The sequence below is a fragment of the Lithobates pipiens genome, unplaced genomic scaffold, assembly GCF_037356315.1.
Source record: "Lithobates pipiens isolate NorthernLeopardFrog02 unplaced genomic scaffold, aLitPip1_a1.2 Scaffold_157, whole genome shotgun sequence".
NCBI classification, from domain to species: domain Eukaryota; kingdom Metazoa; phylum Chordata; class Amphibia; order Anura; family Ranidae; genus Lithobates; species Lithobates pipiens.
In genome coordinates this window covers 1275529-1298590 of record NW_027507746.1, presented here as the reverse complement: position 1 = coordinate 1298590, position 23062 = coordinate 1275529, and the positions used below count along the sequence as shown (strand labels likewise).

General features: G+C 43.9%; 2 protein-coding genes across 4 annotated transcripts in view; both read left to right on the top strand.

Annotated features, from left to right (window-relative positions):
• LOC143981438 (sperm-egg fusion protein TMEM95-like) overlaps positions 1-11173 on the top strand; it is a 29271-nt gene extending 18098 nt beyond the window's left edge. The window contains exon 7 of the mRNA XM_077479277.1: positions 11094-11173. Within this exon, the coding sequence (XP_077335403.1) occupies positions 11094-11154 (61 nt within the window). The 3' untranslated portion in view covers positions 11155-11173. The remainder of the gene's footprint in view (positions 1-11093) is intronic.
• A 2532-nt stretch (positions 11174-13705) lies between these two features.
• The window catches only part of LOC143981434 (activated CDC42 kinase 1-like), a 30742-nt gene continuing 21385 nt past the window's right edge, over positions 13706-23062 (top strand). The window contains exon 1 of one of the 3 annotated variants that reach the window (XM_077479271.1): positions 13706-13845. Coding sequence is in view for 2 of the 3 variants with exons in the window: in XM_077479268.1 (XP_077335394.1) it covers positions 16744-16798 (55 nt within the window). In the remaining variant the exon portion in view is untranslated. The other 2 variants (XM_077479269.1, XM_077479268.1) reach the window with 2 other exon arrangements.

Here is a 23062-nt window from a genome sequence, read left to right as displayed (position 1 = left end):
GCTTCCCCATTTACCCTGCATTAAAGACAGCATTAAAGACAGCCCTGATTGTAAACCAATCACAATCTAAGAACTAATTCCTAAACACCTGTCATGTGCCATGGCTGGAGGCCGAGTTGACGAGAGGGCTTTCCTTGCAGCTCTCATCTGAGCATCCCTGAATGTGATGACAGAGGTACAAGGCTCAAAGAAGCACAGGTGCCAATATCTTGATAGCAGGTGACTGACATGGTTAGGGACGTAGCCAAGGTGAGCAGGGGTCATACACTGACAGCAGCATGCTCAGGAGCCAGGCTGGGGTTAGTACCAGGGAAGCAGGCAGAGTTAGGTCCAGTAGCACGCTGAGGTCAGCACCAGGAGATCAAGCAGAGAATAGTCAAAGGTAAGGCGAGATCAGCACCAGGAGATCAGGCAGAGAATAGTCGAAGGCAAGCTGAGATCAGAATCAGGAGATCAAGCAGAGAATAGTCAAAGGCAAGCCGAGGTCAGCACCAGGAGATCAGGCAGAGAATAGTCAAAGCCAAGCCAAGGTCAGCATCAGGATATCAGGCAGAGAATAGTCAAAGGCTAGCCAAGGTCAGAATCAGGAGATCAGGCAGAGAATAGTCAAAGGCAAGCCGAGGTTAGCACCAGGAGATCAGGCAGAGAATAGTCGGAGGCAAGCCGAGGTTAGCACCAGGAGATCAGGCAGAGAATAGTCGAAGGCAAGCCGAGGTCAGAATCAAGAGATAAGGCAGAGAATAGTCAAAGGCAAGCCAAGGTCAGCATCAGGAGATCAGGCAGAGAATAGTCAAAGGTAAGCCGAGGTCAGAATCAGGAGATCAGGCAGAGAATAGTCAAAGGTAAGCCGAGGTCAGCACCAGGAGATCAGGCAGAGAATAGTCAAAGGCAAGCTGAGGTCAGCACCAGGATATCAGGCAGAGAATAGTCGAAGGCAAGCCGAGGTCAGAATCAAGAGATAAGGCATAGAATAGTCAAAGGCAAGCCGAGGTTAACATCAGGAGATCAGGCTGAGAATAGTCAAAGGCAAGCCGAGGTCAGAATCAGGAGATCAGGCAGAGAATAGTCAAAGGAAAGCCGAGGTCAGCACCAGGATATCAGGCAGAGAATAGTCAGAGGCAAGCCGAGGTCAGCACCAGGAGATCAGGCAGAGAATAGTGAAAGGCAAGCCGAGGTTAACACCAGGAGATCAGGCAGAGAATAGTCAAAGGCAAGCCAAGGTCAGAATCAGGAGATCAGGCAGAGAATAGTCAAAGGTAAGCCGAGGTCAGAATCAAGAGATAAGGCAGAGAATAGTCAAAGGCAAGCCGAGGTCAGAATCCAGAATCCACAAAGTGAGGTTATGATCAAGCCAAGTCAGCAATGGACGATCAGTCAGCACAAGTAGGAACAGAGGAACAAGGATCAGGGGAAACTGAACAGCATCCAGCAGTTAGCATCCAGCAGGGTCTCCTTTTAAACAGCCTGTTTGGTGCCAATGCGGGAAAACATGCACTCTGGTGAACTCTGGCTCTCAGAAATGTGCCTATGTATCAGTGAAGACTGAACATTAGCCTGAGCTCGTCTGTGTGCTGGTACACGTGCATATGAATTTCTCAGGGAAATAAGATGATCTGCTTGGCCCTACCATAGATTTGTATTGGAAATGTTGGAGTACATTCGATCTCGGAATGTATTCAATTTCAGTGGTTCCCACTTCTTCCAGGCGCAGGGGCCGGCAATGGGGACCCCGTGTATCCCATCATACGCTATGTCCCTTGCCCTTTCCTGTGCTGACATGGCTCCGCGTCCTCCATTCCTCCCTTGGTTATGACAATCCCTCCACATGAATATCTAGTAGTTGATGTATGATTTGTGAGTATACGTTGTTCTATTATAGTCTATCAGGACACTTAATATGTTCCTCATATTCTGTAATAATTCATAATATTGAAGTCCGATATTCGAATAACCTTCTTCCTATTAATAGCACCTCTGTACCTCCTGAACCGGCTTTTCTGCAAAATGCATAGAGATACGCTCCCCACCCTCTGCCGACATCACGTTTTAATCGCGACCTTGTTGGGTTTGTACCGTCTATGTACTGATTAGGATGATATTTATCACAGGTTGTCCTTGTAGTACAATGTATGTATACACCCCTTCCCAAGAGTACAGACACCTAAAAGGCCCCACTCCTTTTTTTTTCAATTTATTTTCTGTATGCAAACGAGGTGATGTGGTGTGGTTTAAAAAAATTGCATGGGGGTCCCCCCAAAATCCATACCAGGCCCTTCAGGTCTGGTATGGATATTAAAGGGAACCCTGCAAAATATAAAAAAAAAATGGCATGGGGTCCCCCCCAAAAATCCATACCAGACCCTTATCCTAGCATGCAACCTGGCAGGCCACAGGAAAAGGGGGGCGTAAGAACGCCCCCCCCCCCCCGAACCATACCAGGCCACATGCCATCAACAAGGGTCTCATTCCCGCAACCCTTTCCTGGTGGTTGTGGGGGTCTGCGGGCAAGGGGCTTATCTGAATCTGGAAGCCCCCTTTAACAAGGGGACCCCCAGATCCCGCCCTCCCATGTGAATTGGTAACGTGATGTCAAAGGAAAGGCCGGGTTGCCTGTTTACGTCACCGAGTGTCCTCGCCCTCAGCTATATAACAGCTGTCACTGAGAAGAGGCGTCACTCGGTGGGAGCCTCCCATGGAGGTGGAGCTGTTTGCAAATTTTTTTTTTCTGGCTTGTCGGGCAGCGTGAGATGGATCTACATTGTGGGACAATGTAGGGGGGAGGCCGGGATCTGGGGGTTCCCTTGTTAAAGGGGGTTTCCAGATTCCGATAAACCACCCGCCTGCAGACCCCCACAACCACCGGGCAAGGGTTGTGACGATGAGGCCCTTGTCCCCATCAACATGGGAACAAGGTGCTTTAGGGGCTAATCCAAAGCACCCTCCCCATGTTGAGGGCATGTGGCCTGGTACAGTTCAGGAGGGGGGGCGCTCTTTCTCCTCCCCTCTTTTCCTGCGGCCTGCCAGGTTGCATGCTTGGATAAGGGTCTGGTATGGATTTAGGGGGGACCCCGACGCCATTTTTTTTAAACTTGGCGCAGGGTTCCGCTTAATAAAAATACCAGACCTGAAGGGCCTGGTATGGATTTTGGAGGGACCCCCACGCAATTTTTTTAAAATTTTTGGTTCAGGGGTTCCCCTTAATATTCATACCAGACCCAAAGGGGTCAAGTTTTATCTATATTGCCGAGACCCGACAATACATTACAGCCACAATTATTTTTAAATTACTTTTTTCCTTTAGAAATGTCATTTTGCTGTGGTATTGTTCTAAACAAGAGAAAAATGTGCCACTTCACAGGCATACTATAGACACCCCCCAGGTACGATATTTAAAGGAATATTACACTTTTATTGTTTCACTTTAAGCATTATTAAAATCACTGCTCCCGAAAAAATGGCTGTTTTTAAAACTTTTTTTTTTACATTGATACATCAAAACCTCAAACACTTTTTATGACAATAACTTGCATATAAGCCTTTAAAATTAGCACTTTTGATTTTTTTTTATGTTCATGTCCCATAGACTTTAACTGGTTTGGTGCATTCCTCTGAATTTTTTGCATGTTCTGGTGCGAACTGAACCTGGGAGGGGATGGTGGGGTGTGGTGGAGAGCGTTGGCTCATCCTTAACTGCTTCCCGACCGGCGCACGATTATGTACGTCGGCATAATGGCACGGACGGGCGAATTGGCATACAGGCACATCCATTTAAACTTGCCGCTCGTGCCGGTTGGGACCCTGTGAGTCCGAGCGTGGGTCCCGCGGACTCGATCGCCACGGGGATACCCGCGATCGTCTCACGGGGAGGGAGAACGGGGAGATGCCGATGTAAACAGCATCTCCCCGTTCTGCCTAGCAACAAGTGACACTGATCTCTGCTCCTTGTGATTGGAGCAGAGATCAGTGATCTGTAAATCACAGCCACGCCCCCCACAGTTAGAAACACGCCCCTAGGACACACTTAACTCCTACACTGCCACCTCCTGGTTAACCCCTTCACTGCCAATGTCATTTACACAGGAATTACTGCATTTGTATAGCACTAAAATAAAAAAACGGTTTTGTTTGGGAGCCATGTTGCATGACTGCTGAATTGTCAGTTAAAGCGCCACAGTGCCGAATTGCTAAAAAGTGCTCTGGTCTTAAGCAAGCAAAATGGTCCGGGAATTAAGTGGTTAATGGAGGGGGGGGGGGGGATCTGACAAGAGGTACAGCTCTAGTTTTTGGACATTTGTTGAATATTTTGTATTTTGCTCTGACTGGTCCATGGTGGTCTTCCATATACAGGCTTATTTTTTTCCCCTTAGATATATACATATGGACTCCTTCCTTCACCCCGTTGTTCTTCACTCTATAATAAATCCAGTCTTGGTTGGCTCGTTTCCTAAGTTCCTTCAATTCTCTACTGAAATCATTATGTACAGAGGTTCAGTGGATCTCTGTACTTCCTGATGGGGTTTAGTGGACCTTTGTCATACCTCATGGGGTTCAATTGACCCTTGTCATGCCTGATGGAGGTCACAGGACCTTTTTCATACCCAATGGCGTTCAGTAGATCTTTGTTACGCTTGATGGGGTTCAGTGGACCTTTGTCATACCTGATGAGGTTCAATGGACCTTTGTCACTCCTTAAGGGGTTCAGTGGACCTTTGTCATACCTGACGGGGTTCAGTGGACCTTTGTTACAGCTGATGGGGTTCAGTGGACCTTTGTCATACCTGACGGGGTTCAGTGGACCTTTGTTACAGCTGATGGGGTTCAGTGGACCTTTGTCATACCTGATGAGGTTCAATGGACCTTTGTCACTCCTTAAGGGGTTCAGTGGACCTTTGTCATACCTGACGGGGTTCAGTGGACCTTTGTTACAGCTGATGGGGTTCAGTGGACCTTTGTCATACCTGACGGGGTTCAGTGGACCTTTGCCATACCTGGTGAAGGTCAGTGAACTTTTGTCATACCTGATGGAGGTCACTGGACCTTTTTCATATCTGATGGAGGTCACTGGACCTTTGTCATACCTGATGGAGGAGGTCAGTGGAACTTTGTCATACGTGATGGAGGTCAGTGGACCTCTGTCAGGTATAGCAGTCTGATTACTCTAAGCTATATATTTAGATAGATTCCTTGCTATCGGGGTGGGTTGGTGTTTTGGTGGGATTGTTTATACGGTTCTATGTATGAGAAAAGAAAAGATCTGCCAAGAGGTACATCTGTGTTCTTGGACATATTTTTAAACGTTGAACATTTTTTTGCATTTTGCTCTGCCGAGTCGGTGGGGGTGTTCCATACACGGGGCGTTTTCTTAGATACATTGGGACTTCCTCATTCCGTCTCCCAGTTGTATGTTCCTCGATAAATCCGATGTTTGACTAACCTCTTTCCTAAGTTCCTTCACTCGAAATCACAAAGTACAGAAAGCTCCTCCCCCTCCTGTGAGCCGACTTTTCACAGCAGATCCTTTTCTCCGAGAAGTCACATGACCCCGCTCACGTTTCCTGACATCGGTGACAACAATGGGGGAGGGGGGGTTGGGGGAATTGATCCACCAGGAAGTGTGGTCTCGATGTGTGGTCCTCAGAGAACCTGTCCGTCCGGTTGGTCTTCCCTGGCTGTACTGTACATCCTCAGGGCTCGCCGTGTACCCAGGAAGTGTCGGGGGAAGTACAGTACTAGTGCCACACCCGGAGACGCCGCGTTCTGCCAACTCAATCTCGTGCCTCGTGCGCCCAGAAACGTGCCGACCCTCGCCCGCCTACTGTACTATTATCTCACCCCGCACATGACGGGTGTTTTCGGTTGGCAGAGAGGACTCCCCGACGTCCCGAGATCGCAATGTTCCCCCTTCGCCCCGGTCACATGACCGCCAGGAAAAACAACAAAGTTACAACCGTGCTGATCGAGAATAATGTAATACCAACCGCCAGGACAGGAATAACTTCCCCACCCCCCACCCTCCAAGACACGAGATGTCTGATAGGTGGGCACTGCCCATCATCCATAGACCACACACTGTACAATCTGATTGTACAATCTCCTTCAGATTTACTGATACCTATATCTGCCTGGCTGGATACAAACCCGAATGGTTGGGTTTAGGTTGGTCTTCACAATAGCTGAGGTGACCACACACGTTGCAATCTGATTGTACAATTCTGAGGGGCCTGCCTGGATAAAAAAAAAAAATGAATGGACTGGGTTTTACTAAAGAAGATTGTGTATTAGTTGTACAATCAGATTGTAAGATGTGTGGCCATTTTCACATACAACCGTTCCCAGAACGGTCCCGAGAACCCCGATGACGGCAGCATTGGTTGTGGGGGGGCATAGAGGATTATTATTATTATTATTATGTGGCAATCAGATTGTAAAGTGAATGGACTCAAGGAGATTAGATAAAGATTGTGCAATTAGATTGTTAGGTGTGTGTGTATGTGTGTGTGGCCATCCTAAAGCAGATTGTATAAAGATCGTACAATCAGATTGTCACGTGTGATTGGCCATCTAAAGGGGAGAGAGGTTTTACAATCTTGTTATCAGGTCTAAAGGGAGTTGTATAGACATTGAAAATCGAAATTGTCAGGTCTGTGACCATCTAAAGTAGATTGTATGAAGATTGTACAATCAGGTGAATAACTATGTATAGATTTGTATAGCAATTGTACAATCAGATTGTCAGGTGTATGGAGATTATGAAAAGCAGTTGTATGGAGATTGTACAATCAGATTGTCAGGTGTATGGCGATTATGAAAGGCAGTTGTATGGAGATTGTACAATCAGATTGTCAGGTGTATGGCGATTATGAAAGGCAGTTGTATGGAGATTGTACAATCAGATTGTCAGGTGTATGGCGATTATGAAAGGCAGTTGTATGGAGATTGTACAATCAGATTGTCAGGTGTATGGCGATTATGAAAAGCAGTTGTATGGAGATTGTACAATCAGATTGGCAGGTGTATGGCGATTATGAAAGGCAGTTGTATAGAGACCATATGGAAATAAATGACATAGAGATTGTACAATTATATTGTCAGGTGTATGACCATCTTAAAATCTTTGCAATTGGATTGTCAGGTGCATGGCTGTCGAAAAGAAGATTTCATAGAGACAATCAGATTATCACGTGTGTGTCACCCCCCCACCTATCTTCAAATAGATTGTATCAAGATTGCACAATCAGATTGCAAGGTGTATGGCTAAGTATAGATTGTATAGAGATCGTACAATCACATTGTCAGGCGTATTCAGCGATTTGATCGAAAATTCCGAGAACAGAACATAGAAGGGGGCGGAGCTGTACTGGGGGACCGGGAGAACCTCGAAAATTCAGGAATCTGACCAATCAGGACCCGGGATTTGTACGATTCTCTGCAGGTCAGACAGATCTTCAGGGGAATCCAAAAGATCCCGACTCTCTGGGTGGGGGGAGGTCGGTCGCTCGGCGCCATCTACTATTAGGGAATGTCCAATTATTATTATATTTTTTTACTCTTTATTTTGTCACAAACGTTCCGGTCGGGAGGGAAATGTCGCCGTGATGTGAAAAGTCACTTTTTAGGAGGATCCCCGACTACGACCTCTCACCACAATGGAGGGGGTGAAGTTGTGGTCCTGAGGGGAAGATATTTCCCTGCGCACTCCTCACTTCCTGTCTATAGGAATCTCTGCACTGAGATCAGGGAACAGCGGGGGGCGCTCTGTGAGGACCTGTCATAGGACAATGTGGGGGTGGGGGGGGGGAGGGGAGGGGACTGCCTGAGCCGAGGATCAGATGACACGGCGACATCAGATTGTACTGACAATGTAACATTTATCTTTATTATATGGATATCATTGGAGGAAACATTGTTATCATATCGACTGCACTATTGTGATGTCATAGAAGGAAACATCCTCATATACATTCTACTGTGTGTAACAAGCTAGAGGATAAACTGTAAATCAACACACACAATACACACACAATACACACACAATACAACTCCTTCCTCGCAAATCGTCTATCACCACTGCGCTTATTTTACTAAACCTAAATCCCTACACCTACCCCGCTACTTATAAAAATAAAAGTACCCCGAGCCTGTGTCCTTTCTTTTCTTCCTTAAAATTGAAGGAAAAAAAGATAAAAAAAAAAAAAAAAAACAAGCAGCTACTTGTTTTTTCTCTTTTTTTCCTTCAATTTTAAGGAAGAAAAGAAAGGACATAAGCTATAGTATAGTTTGTATTATTATTATCATAGTAGGATACATTATTATCATATAGACTGTTCAAGATTATCAATAATATATTATTATTTATCATACAAGGATACATTGTTTTAATATAGACTATACAGAGCTTTTATTATTATTATTATTATTATTATCATCGAAGAATACATTTTTATTTTTATTTTATAGAATTTATAGCACTAATCTATATTATAGTAGTAGTTATTATTAGTATTATTATTATTATTATCATCGAAGAATATATATATATATTTTTTAATAGAATGTATAGGACTAATCCATATTATAGTAGTTATTATTATTATTATTATTATTATTATTATTATCATCATCGAAGAATACATTTTTTTTATTTTATAGAATTTATAGCACTAATCTATATTATAGTAGTAGTTATTATTAGTATTATTATTATTATCATCGAAGAATATATATATTTTTTTTAATAGAATGTATAGGACTAATCCATATTATAGTAGTTATTATTATTATTATTATTATTATTATCATCGAAGAATATTATTATTATTTTTTAATAGAATGTATAGGACTAATCCATATTATAGTAGTTATTATTATTATTATTATTATTATTATTATCATCATCGAAGAATACATTTTTTTTTATTTTATAGAATTTATAGCACTAATCTATATTATAGTAGTAGTTATTATTAGTATTATTATTATTATCTTTGAAGAATAATTATTATTATTTTTTTTTTTAATAGAATGTATAGGACTAATCAATATTATAGTAGTTATTATTATTATTATTATTATTATTATTATTACTATCATCATCGAAGAATACATATTTTTTTTTTATAGAATTTATAGCACTAATCTATATTATAGTAGTAGTTATTATTATTATTATTATTATTATTATTATTATTATTATTATCATCAAAGAATATATATTTTTTTTAATAGAATGTATAGGACTAATCCATATTATAGTAGTTATTATTATTATTATTATTATTATCATCATTGAAGAATAATTTTTTTTTTTATAGAATTTATAGCACTAATCTATATTATAGTAGTAGTTATTATTATTATTATTATTATTATTATCATCATCGAAGAATATTTTTTTTTTTTTTAATAGAATGTATAGGACTAATCCAATATTATAGTAGTTATTATTATTATTATTATTATTATTATTATTATTATCATTATTATCATCATCGAAGAATACATTTTTTTTTTATTTTATAAAATTTATAGCACTAATCTATATTATAGTAGCAGTTATTATTATTATTATTATTATTATCATCGAAGAATATTTTTCTTTTTTTTTTAATAGAATGTATAGGACTAATCCATATTATAGTAGTTATTATTATTATTATTATTATTATTATTATTATTATTATTATTATCATCATCGAAGAATACATTTTTTTTATTTTATAGAATTTATAGCACTAATCTATATTATAGTAGTAGTTATTATTATTATTATAATTATTATTATTATTATTATTATTGAAGGATACATTGTTATGTAAACAACTTAGAAGGATGGATTGTTTTAATATAGACTGTACAGGGCTATCTATATTATTTTTTTATATAGAAGGATATTTTTTTTTGTTTAATAGAATGTATAGAAGATCTATATTATAGTTAATAATAATAATAATAATAATAATAATAATAATATTATTACTATAATATAGATAGTTCTGTACATTCTATTAAAAAAATTATCTGATGATGATGATAATAATAATAATAATAATAAAAGCTCTGTACAGTCTATATTAAAACAATGTATCCTTCTAAGTTGTTTACATAACAATGTATCCTTCTATAATAATAATAATAATAATAATAATAACAACTATAATATAGATTAGTCCTATACATTCTATAAAAAAGAAAAAAAAAAGTATTCTTTGATGACGATGATAATAATAATAAATAATAATAATAGCTCTGTACAGTCTGTATGAAAACAATGTATCCTTGTATGATAAATAATAATCAAAATTATATTATTGATAATCTTGAACAGTCTATATGATAACAATGAATCCTACTATGATAATAATACTACTACTAATAATAATACAAATTATACTATAGATTGTTATATACATTTTATAAAAAAAAATCTATCCCACTATGATAATAATAATATAGATAGCCCTGTGCAGTCTATATCAAAACAGACCGTACAGGGCTATCTATATTATTATTATTATTATTATCATAGTAGGATAGATTTTTTTATAAAATGTATAGCACTATCTATCTATATAATAATAATAATAATAATAATAATAGTAATAATAGTAATAATAATAATAATAATAATAAGCACTATCTATCTATATAATAATAATAATAATAATAATAATAATTCATAATAATAATAATTATTATTATTATTATTATTAATAATAATAATATTATTATTATTCATATTATTATCATACAAGGATACATTGTTTTGATATAGACCATACGTGGCTCTCTATATTATTATTATCATAGAAGGATACATTTTTTTATAGAATGTATAGATCTATATTATTATTATTATATTGTAATATTATTACATTAATATATATATATATATATATATATATATATATAATTATTCTAATAATAATATTATTATAATAGAAGGATACGTTGTTATCATACAGACTGTTCAGGCTCTCTATATTATCATAGAAGGATACATCGCTATGTGAACATTATAGAAGGATAGATTGTAGAGTGATGACTGTAGAGGACAATCTCATATATTCTATTCTTCTTCTTCTTCTTCTTCTCAGGTGTTGGAGAAATGTGATGAGATTGGATGGAGAAGCTGAGAAGAAGAAGAATAAAGAATAAAGTTTCCCCCCCCCCCCCCCCCCCCGACTCGCTCTGTAGGTGGGCCTATGGGGCGGAGGGGGGGGGGGTTTCAGTCGGAGTCTCCACTGTAAATAAAGTGATTTGCCATGTAGAGGAGATCTTCCTTGTATTGGGGGTCTGGGCTGGCAGCAGGAGGGTTAACAGTACAGGTAGCACATTGCAGTAACCCATAGCAACCATGCAGGTGTGAGTGTGTGCAGTGTAATTGGAGTTCCTGTAGTGTGGGGGAAGGGGGGTCTCTGCGGTGTCACATTTGTGGGAGGGGACAGCCAGGTACACTCAGGTGACCCAACTGGACAAACAGAGAGAGAGGAGATTACACAGAGGAGCCTGGGGGGAGGGGAGAGTCTGAAAGGACAAGAGACTGAAAGTCCAGTTCTACACAAGAGACTGCAAGGACAGGATCATAGGAGACTGCACACATCTACAGAGACTGCAAGGACAGGATCACAAGAGACTGCAAGGACAGGATCACAAGAGACTGCAAGGACAGGATCATAAGAGACTGCAAGGACAGGATCACAAGAGACTGCAAGGACAGGTTCACAAGAGACTGCAAGGACAGGATCACAAGAGACTGCAAGGACAGGATCATAAGAGACTGCAAGGACAGGATCACAAGAGACTGCAAGGACAGGATCACAAGAGACTGCAAGGACAGGATCATAAGAGACTGCAAGGACAGGATCACAAGAGACTGCAAGGACAGGATCACAAGAGACTGCAAGGATAGGATCACAAGAGACTGCAAGGACAGGATCACAAGAGACTGCAAGGACAGGATCATAAGAGACTGCAAGGACAGGATCACAAGAGACTGCAAGGACAGGATCACAAGAGACTGCAAGGACAGGATCATAAGAGACTGCAAGGACAGGATCACAAGAGACTGCAAGGACAGGATCACAAGAGACTACAAGGACAGGATCATAAGAGACTGCAAGGACAGGATCACAAGAGACTGCAAGGACAGGATCACAAGAGACTACAAGGACAGGATCACAAGAGACTGCAAGGACAGGATCACAAGAGACTGCAAGGACAGGATCACAAGAGACTGCAAGGACAGGATCACAAGAGACTGCAAGGACAGGATCACAAGAGACTGCAAGGACAGGATCACAAGAGACTGCACACATCTACAGAGACTGCAAGGACAGGATCACAAGAGACTGCAAGGACAGGATCATAAGAGACTACAAGGACAGGATCATAAGAGACTGCAAGGACAGGATCATAAGAGACTGCAAGGACAGGATCATAAGAGACTGCAAGGAGAGGATCATAAGAGACTGCAAGGACAGGATCATAAGAGACTGCAAGGACAGGATCATAAGAGACTGCACCCATCTACAGAGACTACAAGGACAGGATCATAAGAGACTACAAGGACAGGATCATAAGAGACTGCAAGGACAGGATCATAAGAGACTACACACATCTACAGAGACTACAAGGACAGGATCATAAGAGACTACAAGGACAGGATCACAAGAGACTGCAAGGACAGGATCATAAGAGACTGCAAGGACAGGATCACAAGAGACTGCAAGGACAGGTTCACAAGAGACTGCAAGGACAGGATCACAAGAGACTGCAAGGACAGGATCATAAGAGACTGCAAGGACAGGATCACAAGAGACTGCAAGGACAGGATCACAAGAGACTGCAAGGACAGGATCATAAGAGACTGCAAGGACAGGATCACAAGAGACTGCAAGGACAGGATCACAAGAGACTGCAAGGATAGGATCACAAGAGACTGCAAGGACAGGATCACAAGAGACTGCAAGGACAGGATCACAAGAGACTACAAGGACAGGATCATAAGAGACTGCAAGGACAGGATCACAAGAGACTGCAAGGACAGGATCACAAGAGACTACAAGGACAGGATCACAAGAGACTGCAAGGACAGGATCACAAGAGACTGCAAGGACAGGATCACAAGAGACTGCAAGGACAGGATCACAAGAGACTGCAAGGACAGGATCACAAGAGACTGCAAGGACAGGATCACAAGAGACTGCACACATCTACAGAGACTGCAAGGACAGGATCACAAGAGACTGCAAGGACAGGATCATAAGAGACTACAAGGACAGGATCATAAGAGACTGCAAGGACAGGATCATAAGAGACTGCAAGGACAGGATCATAAGAGACTGCAAGGAGAGGATCATAAGAGACTGCAAGGACAGGATCATAAGAGACTGCAAGGACAGGATCATAAGAGACTGCACCCATCTACAGAGACTACAAGGACAGGATCATAAGAGACTACAAGGACAGGATCATAAGAGACTGCAAGGACAGGATCATAAGAGACTACAAGGACAGGATCATAAGAGACTGCAAGGACAGGATCATAAGAGACTGCAAGGAGAGGATCATAAGAGACTGCACCCATCTACAGAGACTACAAGGAGAGGATCATAAGAGACTGCAAGGACAGGATCATAAGAGACTGCACCCATCTACAGAGACTGCTCTTGGCACTAGAGACCTCCAGGACGGGATCGGAGAGACGGCTGAGTAATTGAAGCGGAGACGTCCCGCCCCATAGAGCGCTCATTCCACCCATCTACAGGGGAGACCGCATGGGGAAAGTGGGGGGAGGAGAGAGAGCGTCATCACAATAATATCTGGAGACATCCCAGTATAAATCAGGTGAGTCAGTGAGCCTGGCACCCATTCCTAGGAGAAGTGCCAACATTCTACCTACAATCCGAGAGAGAGCTGTGCACTGCCAGCCCCACATACTACCCACATCCAGAGAGTGAGGGGTCTCCCGAGGGGGTCTCGCAGGGTCACTATGGTTTGGATTAAGAGCGCCGCCCTCCTCCTCTCAGGCCGTCTCTCAGGTGAGTGTCTGAGATAATGACCCCCCAATGTCCCCCCCCACCCCAACCCTCCATACAATCCCCTCACTGCAAGAGATTTCCCTGCAAAGTCACTAATACATTCTACCTGCATCTGGTGTATGCCCCCCAACTGCCCCCACCTGTGCCTGGTCTGCATGTGCCCACCCTCCACTGCCACCACCTGTGCCCAGCCTGCATGTGCCCACCCTCCACTGCCACCACCTGTGCCTACCCTCAACTGCCACCGCCTGTGCCCAGCCTGCATGTGCCCACCCTCCACTGCCACCACCTGTGCCTGATCTACCCGTGCCCACCTTCCACTGCCACTACCTGTGCCCAGTCTGCATGTGCCCACCCTCCACTACCACCACCTGTGTCCACCCTCCACTGCCACTTCCTGTGCCCAGTCTGCATGTGCCCACCCTCCACTACCACCACCTGTGCCCACCCTCCACTGCCACCACCTGTGCCCAGTCTGCATGTGCCCACCCTCCACTCGCCACCACCCGTTCCTGGTCTACCTGTGCCCACGTTCCACTGTCATAAACTTTGCCCAGTCTGCATGTGCCCACCCTCCACTGCCACCACCTGTGCCCAGTCTTTTCAGTGTCAGTTAGTGATACATTTGTATCATTATCCATTATGCAGTGAATACTTTGTTGCTCTCCTGGGATAGTATTGTACATTGTATATACAGTGCCTGGAAAAAGTATTCATACCCCTTGACATTTTCCACATTTTCTCATGTTACACCCAAAAACATAAATGTATTTTATTGGGATTTTATGTGATAGATGAACACAAAGTGGCTCATAATTGTGAAGTGGAAGGAAAATTATAAATGATACAAATAAATCTGTGAAAAGTGTGGGGGGAGGCATTTGTATGGCGCCCCCCGGAGTCAATACTTTGTAGAACCCCCTTTCGCTGCAATTACAGCTGCAAGTCTTTTTGGGGGTGTCTCTACCAGCTTTGCCCATCTAGAGAGGACATTTCTGCCCATTCTTCTTCTTTGTAAAATATCTCAAGCTCTGTCAGATTGGATGGAGAGCGTCTGTGATCAGCAATTTTCAAGTCTGGCCACAGATTCTCAATGGGATTTAGGTCTGGACTGTGACTGGGCCATTCTAACACATGAATATGCTTTGATGTAAACTATTCCATTGTAGCTCTGGCTGGATGTTTCGGGTCGTTGTCCTGCTGGAAGGGGAACCTCCGCCCCGGTCTCAAGTCTTTTGCCGACTCTAACAGGTTTTCTTCTAAGATTGTCCTTTATTTGTCTCCATCCATCTTCCCATCAACTCTGACCAGCTTCCCTGTCCCTGCTGAAGAAAAGCATCCCCACCACATGATGCTGCCACCACCATGTCTCACGGTGGGGATGGTGTGTTCGGGGGATGGGCAGTGTTAGTTTCCCCCACACATAGCGTTTTGCTTTTAGGCCATAAAGTAGAATTTTGGTCTCCTCTGAGCAGATCACCTTCTTCCACATGTTTGCTGCCCCCTCCCCCACATGGCTTCTCACAAAATACAAACAGGACTTCTTATGACTTTCTGTCTCCAATGTCTTTCTTCTTGTCACTCTTCCATAAAGGGAAGATTTGTGGAGAGACGACTAATAGTTGTCCTGTGGACAGATTCTCCCCCCTGAGCTGTGGATCTCTGCAGCTCCTCCAGAGTTACCATGGACCTCTTGGCTCTTCTCTGATGAATGATTTCCTTGCCCGGCCCGGTCAGTTTAGGTGGACAGCCATGTCTTGGTAGGTTTGCAGTTGTGCCATACTCTTTCCATTTTCCGATGATGGATTGAACAGAGCTCCGTGAGATATTTCAAAGCTTGGGATATTTTTATAACCTAACCCTGCTTTATACTTCTCCACAACTTTATCCCCGACCTGCCTGGTGTGTTCCTTGGCCTTCATGATGCTGTTTGTTCACTAAGGTTCTCTAACAAACCTCTGAGGGCTTCACGGAACGGCTGTATTTATACTGAGATGAAATGACACACAGGTGGACTCAATTTACTAAATTAGGCGACTTCTGAAGGCAATTAGTCCCTCTAGATCTTTGTTAGGGGTATCGGAGTAAAGGGGGACACCATACAAATGCCCCCCCCCCCACACACACTTTTGACATATGTATTTGTATCATTTATCATTTTCCTTCCACTTCACAATTATGTGGCACTTTGTGTTGGTCCATCACATAAAATCCCAATAAAATATATTTACGTTTTTGGGGGTAACATGACACAATGTGGGGAATTTCAAGGGGCATGAATACTTTTTCAAGGCACTGTATCAGTATGTAGTATTATACAATGTATCTATGGGTCAGTATTATACAATGTATCTATGGGTCAGTATTATACAATGTATCTATGGGTCAGTATTATACAATGTATCTATGGGTCAGTATTATACAATGTATCTATGGGTCAGTAGTATACAATGTATCAATGGGTCAGTATTATACAATGTATCTATGGGTCAGTATTATACAATGTATCTATGGGTCAGTATGCAGTACATTGTATCTCTCCTATGTGTCAGTATGCAGTACAATAACTGTCAGTATGATAGTTGGAGGAATGTGAGGCTGTGATTGGTGAGGAGGCGGGTCACATGACGGGCGGCAGGGCAGGGGATCAGGGTGTTCCCGGAGAGAGAGGTGTCAGAGCCGTCGAGTCACTTCAGGTAGAACCATGAGATCCGCCGCCACCGCCGAGAGGGGGGCCGAGGAGGAGAGCAGACGGCCAGGTAGGAAGGTGGAGGTGGAGGGGGAGGGGTGGAGGGGGGGGGAGTTGGTCGTTTTACTGGAGGGAAACTTTCAGCACGTTCCCCACTGCCCTTCCTCTAGTTATGGAAGGTGAAGTTGTGATTGGACATTCCTGGGAGGTTATATAAATCTCCAAACGTCAATCGCACAGTGATCGATCGGTCTGAATTGGGTGTCGCTGTTGTCTGATGGAGTCTTGGGGGGGGGGGCTTTATTATGGGGTGCACCCCCTCCCAGGTGATTGTATCGGGGGGAGGGGGGTCAGGTGATTGTATGGGGGTGGGGGTCAGTTGCTGGAGGAGTACATTGGATAAGGAGTGATGATTGTATGGTGATGAGGAATGATTGTGTTGATTGGATTATTTCCCACCCCTGCAGGGGGCGGCCTCACCTCATTATGAAGATAATGAATTGTGTGGGGGAGGGGCGCCTGTGTATATGACTTCCTATTTACACACTGCGGGGCCCCTTCACAGGTATCTGCAGGCTGTGCGTGACCGACTGAGCTTTCCTGGTCATCCCATGCAAATTGATTGATTGGATTGAACTTTCCAAATGTATTGATCACTATTATCCCAATAAATCAGTGGGGCCCCATAGACATCAGATCACTATTATCCCAATAAATCAGTGGGGCCCCATAGACATCAGATCTCTATTATCCCAATAAATCAGTGGGGCCCCATAGACATCAGATCACTATTATCCCAATAAATCAGTGGGGCCCCATAGACATCAGATCACTATTATCCCAATAAATCAGTGGGGCCCCATAGACATCAGATCACTATTATCTCAATAAATCAGTGGGGCCCCATAGTCATCAGATCACTATTATCCCAATAAATCAGTGGGGCCCCATAGACATCAGATCACTATTATCCCAATAAATCAGTGGGGCCCCATAGTCATCAGATCACTATTATCCCAATAAATCAGTGGGGCCCCATAGACATCAGATCACTATTATCCCAATAAATCAGTGGGGCCCCATAGTCATCAGATCACTATTGCCCCTGATGAGCCAGTGAGGTCCCATAGACATCAGATCACTAATGTGGGTGAGGAGTTAGGGGCACCTGCACTGGTTCCCTGTGCTCTATACTCCACCTTTGACATCATCCCCCCACCCTTATTATATCACAGCTTACAAATTCTTAGATGTGACGGCTGCATTCGTTTTCTTTTTTAGGCTTGCTTTTTTCTATCCTTACCTGGTGACCTGGCCAGTAATTCTGTTGGCAATGCTGTTGTCCAAAGGTCCCCCCTACGCTCCCTACTCTAGAGTGCAAGGGGGGGGGGGGTGCTGTAGTACAGGAGGCATGTTACTGGCCAGATCACCAGGTGAAAACAGAGGGGGGGGGGGCCTAGAAGAAGAAAACAAATGCAGCCACCACCACTAATAATGGATTGATGAGCTGCCCCCTGAGCCCTGCTCTCAGTGCATTACTTACTCCTGACCCCTGCTCTCAGTGCGTTACTTACTCCAGACCCCTGATCTCTGTGCGTTACTTCCTCCCGGCCCCTGATCTCTGTGCGTTACTTACTCCTGACCCCTGCTCTCTGTGTGTTACTTCCTCCCGACCCCTGATCTCTGTGCGTAACTTCCTCCCGACCCCTGATCTCTGTGCGTTACTTCCTCCCGACCCTGATCTCTGTGCGTTACTTCCTCCTGACCCCTGATCTCTGTGCCTTCTTTTCTCCTGACCCCTGATCTCTGTGCCTTCTTTCTTCCCAACCCCTGATCTCTGTGCAATACTTCCTCCCGACCCCTGATCTCTGTGCGTTACTTACTCCCGACCCCTGATCTCTATGCGTTACTTACTCCCGACCCCTGATCTCTGTGCGTTACTTACTCCTGACCCCTGATCTCTATGCGTTACTTACTCCCGACCCCTGATCTCTGTGCGTTACTTCCTCCCGACCCCTGATCTCTATGCGTTACTTACTCCCGACCCCTGATCTCTGTGCGTTACTTCCTCCCGACCCCTGATCTCTATGCGTTACTTACTCCCGACCCCTGATCTCTGTGCGTTACTTCCTCCCGACCCCTGATCTCTGTGCGTTACTTCCTCCCGACCCCTGATCTCTGTGCGTTACTTCCTCCCGACCCCTGATCTCTGTGCGTTACTTCCTCCCGACCCCTGCTCTCTGTGCATTACTTCCTCCCGACCCCTGCTCTCTGTGCGTTACTTCCTCCCGACCCCTGATCTCTGTGCGTTACTTCCTCCCGACCCCTGATCTCTGTGCGTTACTTCCTCTAGACCCCTGATCTCTGTGCGCTACTTCTTCCTGACCCCTGATCTCTGTGCATTACTTCTTCCTGACCCCTGATCTCTGTGCATTACTTCTTCCTGACCCCTGATCTCTGTGCATTACTTCTTCCTGACCCCTGATCTCTGTGCATTACTTCTTCCTGACCCCTGAGACATCTTTCAAAACGATTACTAAAACTGAACGCAGTGCACAGATATGTGTGTGTGTGCAGATTGTAGGTCTATAGTTTGGTATGAACGGCTCTTACATAAAAATATCCAGCCCCACCAATCCATCGTCCTCCCAGTCACTCCACCTCTCCGTCTCTCAGCACCCCCTCCTCCATGGTCCATGACAAGGGGGGGGGTCAGTACACACGTGTGCAGCCATACACGGGACACAAAACACGGAGATCCCGAGGCAGCACACAGAACACACGTGTGGCCCATCTGGGCGCAGCTCCAATCACACCCTCCACACGTGAAGACATGCGAGGGGTGCGGCCGCGGTAATCGAGGGCTGTGCAGAGTCTCACCGCATATTTATACTCTTCTTGCCACCAGGGAGTCTTACATAACTCTCCCTCTAATTATTGTTATTATCATTCGATGTCTGCTCTCATCTCCCCACACCTCTGGAATGTTCAACACCGGCCCCCGAATTCTAGATGTGGCCCTACCGGGGGCCCCCGAATTCTAGATGTGGCCCTACCCATGACCCCAAATTCTAGATGTGGCCCTACCTGTGACCCCGAATTCTAGATGTGGCCCTACCCATGATCCCAAATTCTAGATGTGGCCCTACCCGTGACCCCGAATTCTAGATGTGGCCCTACCCGTGACCCCGAATTCTAGATGTGGCTTTATCGGGGTTCATACATATAATATATCACAACACCGGCCCCCGTATTCTAGATGTGGCCCCATTAGGGGTTCATATATATAATTTATTACAATATCGGCCCCTGTATTCTAGATGTGGACTACCCATGACCCTGAATTCTAGATGTGGCCTTATCTGGGGGGGGAGGTTCATATATATATAATATATCACAACACCGGCCCCCGTATTCTAGATGTGGCCCCATTTGGGGTTCATATATATAATTTATTACAATATCGGCCCCCGTATTCTAGATGTGGACTACCCATGACCCTGAATTCTAGATGTGGCCTTATCGGGGGGGGGGGGGGGGGGTCATATATATATAATATATCACAGCACTGGCCCTCATATTCTAGATGTGACCCCATTAGGGGTTCATACCTAGAATATATCACAACACCGGACCTCGTATTCTAGATGTGACCCCATTAGGGGTTCATATATTTAATTTATCACAACACCAGCCCCCGTATTCTAGATGTGACCCCATTAGGGGTTCATACCTAGAATATATCACAACACCGGCCCCCGTATTCTAGATGTGACCCCATTAGGGGTTCATATATATAATATATCACAACACCGGCCCCCGTATTCTAGATGTGACCCCATTAGGGGTTCATACCTAGAATATATCACAACACCGGCCCCCGTATTCTAGATGTGGCCCCATTAGGGGTTCATATATATAATTTATCACAACACCGGCCCCTGTAATCTAGATGTGACCCCATTAGGGGTTCATATATATAATTTATCACAACACCGGCCCCTGTAATCTAGATGTGACCCCATTAGGGGTTCATATATATAATTTATCACAACACCGGCCCCTGTAATCTAGATGTGACCCCATTAGGGGTTCATATATATAATTTATCACAACACCGGCCCCCGTATTCTAAATGTGACCCCATTAGGGGTTCATACCTAGAATATATCACAACACCGCCCCCCGTATTATAGATGTGGCCCTATGGTGAGGTTCATACATATATCACAACTAAGGATGAGCTCAGGCAATGTCTCATTTCCTGTGATTAGTGCAGCGCTGCACCGACTTCCTGGCGGGCTCTGCACGTGGACCATGCGAACACACCTGAGCTCTTCTCTAATCACAACACCGGACCCCGTATTCTAGCTGTGGTCCTATCAGGGGTTCATACGTGTGATATATCACAAATTTTCATCTATGAGTTAACCAGAATATGGTCAGACAGAACCGAGATGGAGCCGGATCTGGGGATACCAACCAACAATAATCAGGTCCACTCAATGCCAAGCAGAATTTGCAAAAAGCAGACAAAATCTTGGAGCGGGGCTTCCATTTTCTGTACATTGGATCATATAGCCCATAAAGGGTTGTTCACACTTGCAGCTGGCCTTGCAACCCCTAACACCCCAATGGCAGTGCGTTTGATGGACATCACCCACTTCTTCAGGACAAAACTCAGCTTTTTTCCATACGATTTGTAGTCTGTTGTCTTTATAAAGTGTAATAAATAAAATAAAGGAACCCCCCCCCCCCCCCTCCAAAAAAAAAAAAAGTGGATGTCTCAGAACTGCAGATCAGACATCAGGGCAAGCCAAAGCTGTGTTTGCCCTTTTGAAAGACAACAGACTGGAATCCTATGGAACTTGCTAACCCCTGGTTCTGAAGAAGCCCGGTCTGCTTGGTGAATGTTGATGTGGCACCAATCAACTGAGAGCTGCCGCTTGGCACTGAGTGGGGCTGCTCATGGTTAATTGGTATCCCTGAGTCCGACTCCATCTTGGTTTTGCCTGGCCGTAGTCTGGTTTATATATAGAATGTATTCCCCCCCCCCCCCGGCCTTATGCTTTTCAACACTTCATTTCATCCACCATGATTATCTGGAGGACAGGCCAATTCGTCATCACTAGAAGTGAAAAGAGGAGAAACCGGAATGTCCTCATTGTGTCTGTTGAGCCGTCAAACCTTTCCTTTGAGGTTATCATCTGGGTTGGTCACATGACCGGTATGGTGGTCATTGTTTTCTTCGGGGGGGAACACGATTCCTGATTGAACGCTCAGCAATTTCTAGGTCCATTGTTTTGGCATTCCATTGCTCAGTCCTGATTAACCATTCCCGACTGCGGTCCTCCCCCTGAACTTTTTGCCTGGCTTGGTGACATGTCCAGTATGGGGGTCATTCAGTTTTCTATTGAGGAACAAGAATCCGGATTAAAGACCCAGAAAATCCTTGGTGAGCCAGTGGGGCCCCATAGTCATCAGATAACTATTACCCCTGGTGAGCCAGTGGGGCCCCCATCTCACCGTGTTCACACGCAAAGGCGAAAGTGCGCCTCAGTCCCACACGCACGCTAACAGCGATCGCCCCCACGTGTGAGGTATCACCACGAACGAGACAGATCATGGGAACTAATTCTAGCTCCAGACCTCCCCTGTAAAGCTAAAGCGATAACCTGTAAAGGCTTTTAAAGTGTCACCTATAAACAGTAAAATTGACGTCGCTTGTCGCCGGTGATGTGTTTGGTATTTATTTACTCGACATAACCTCGTCTTTTATATTTTACAAAAAAATTGGGTCGTGTATTGTATTTTTTATTTTTTTTTGCACTAAAATAAAAAAAAGTGTATTTTTTTAAAATGCATTTGAAAAAGCGCTACACAAAAAAAATTGCAATAACTTCAATTTATTGTCCAGGGCCTCTGCTTTAATAAAATATATAATGTTTAGGGGTACAAACTCATTTTCTAGCAAAAAACACTGATTGTTCCTTGTGAACAAAAAAAGTGGCAGAAAAGTCCCGGTCTGGAAGTGGATATACAGTAGAAGGGTGAACCTCCCAATGGAGACACCAACGGAAATAAAAACTTGACAGGGGATGTGACCCCCTCACCACTCCATATAATAAAAAAAAAATGTACGTGGACTTCAAATTAGCTGTTGTGATGGCAAAGGCCACCTGCCACTGGCAGATCCCAGGCGATGGCGATCTGCCGGTGGCGCACCGACCTGTATGCACGTCCCACAATGCAATGCTGCAACCGGGGAGACCAGCAGAGTGGCACCCAACGCAGTGCATTGTGGGATCTGTTTTAGACCTACACTCGACTTTTC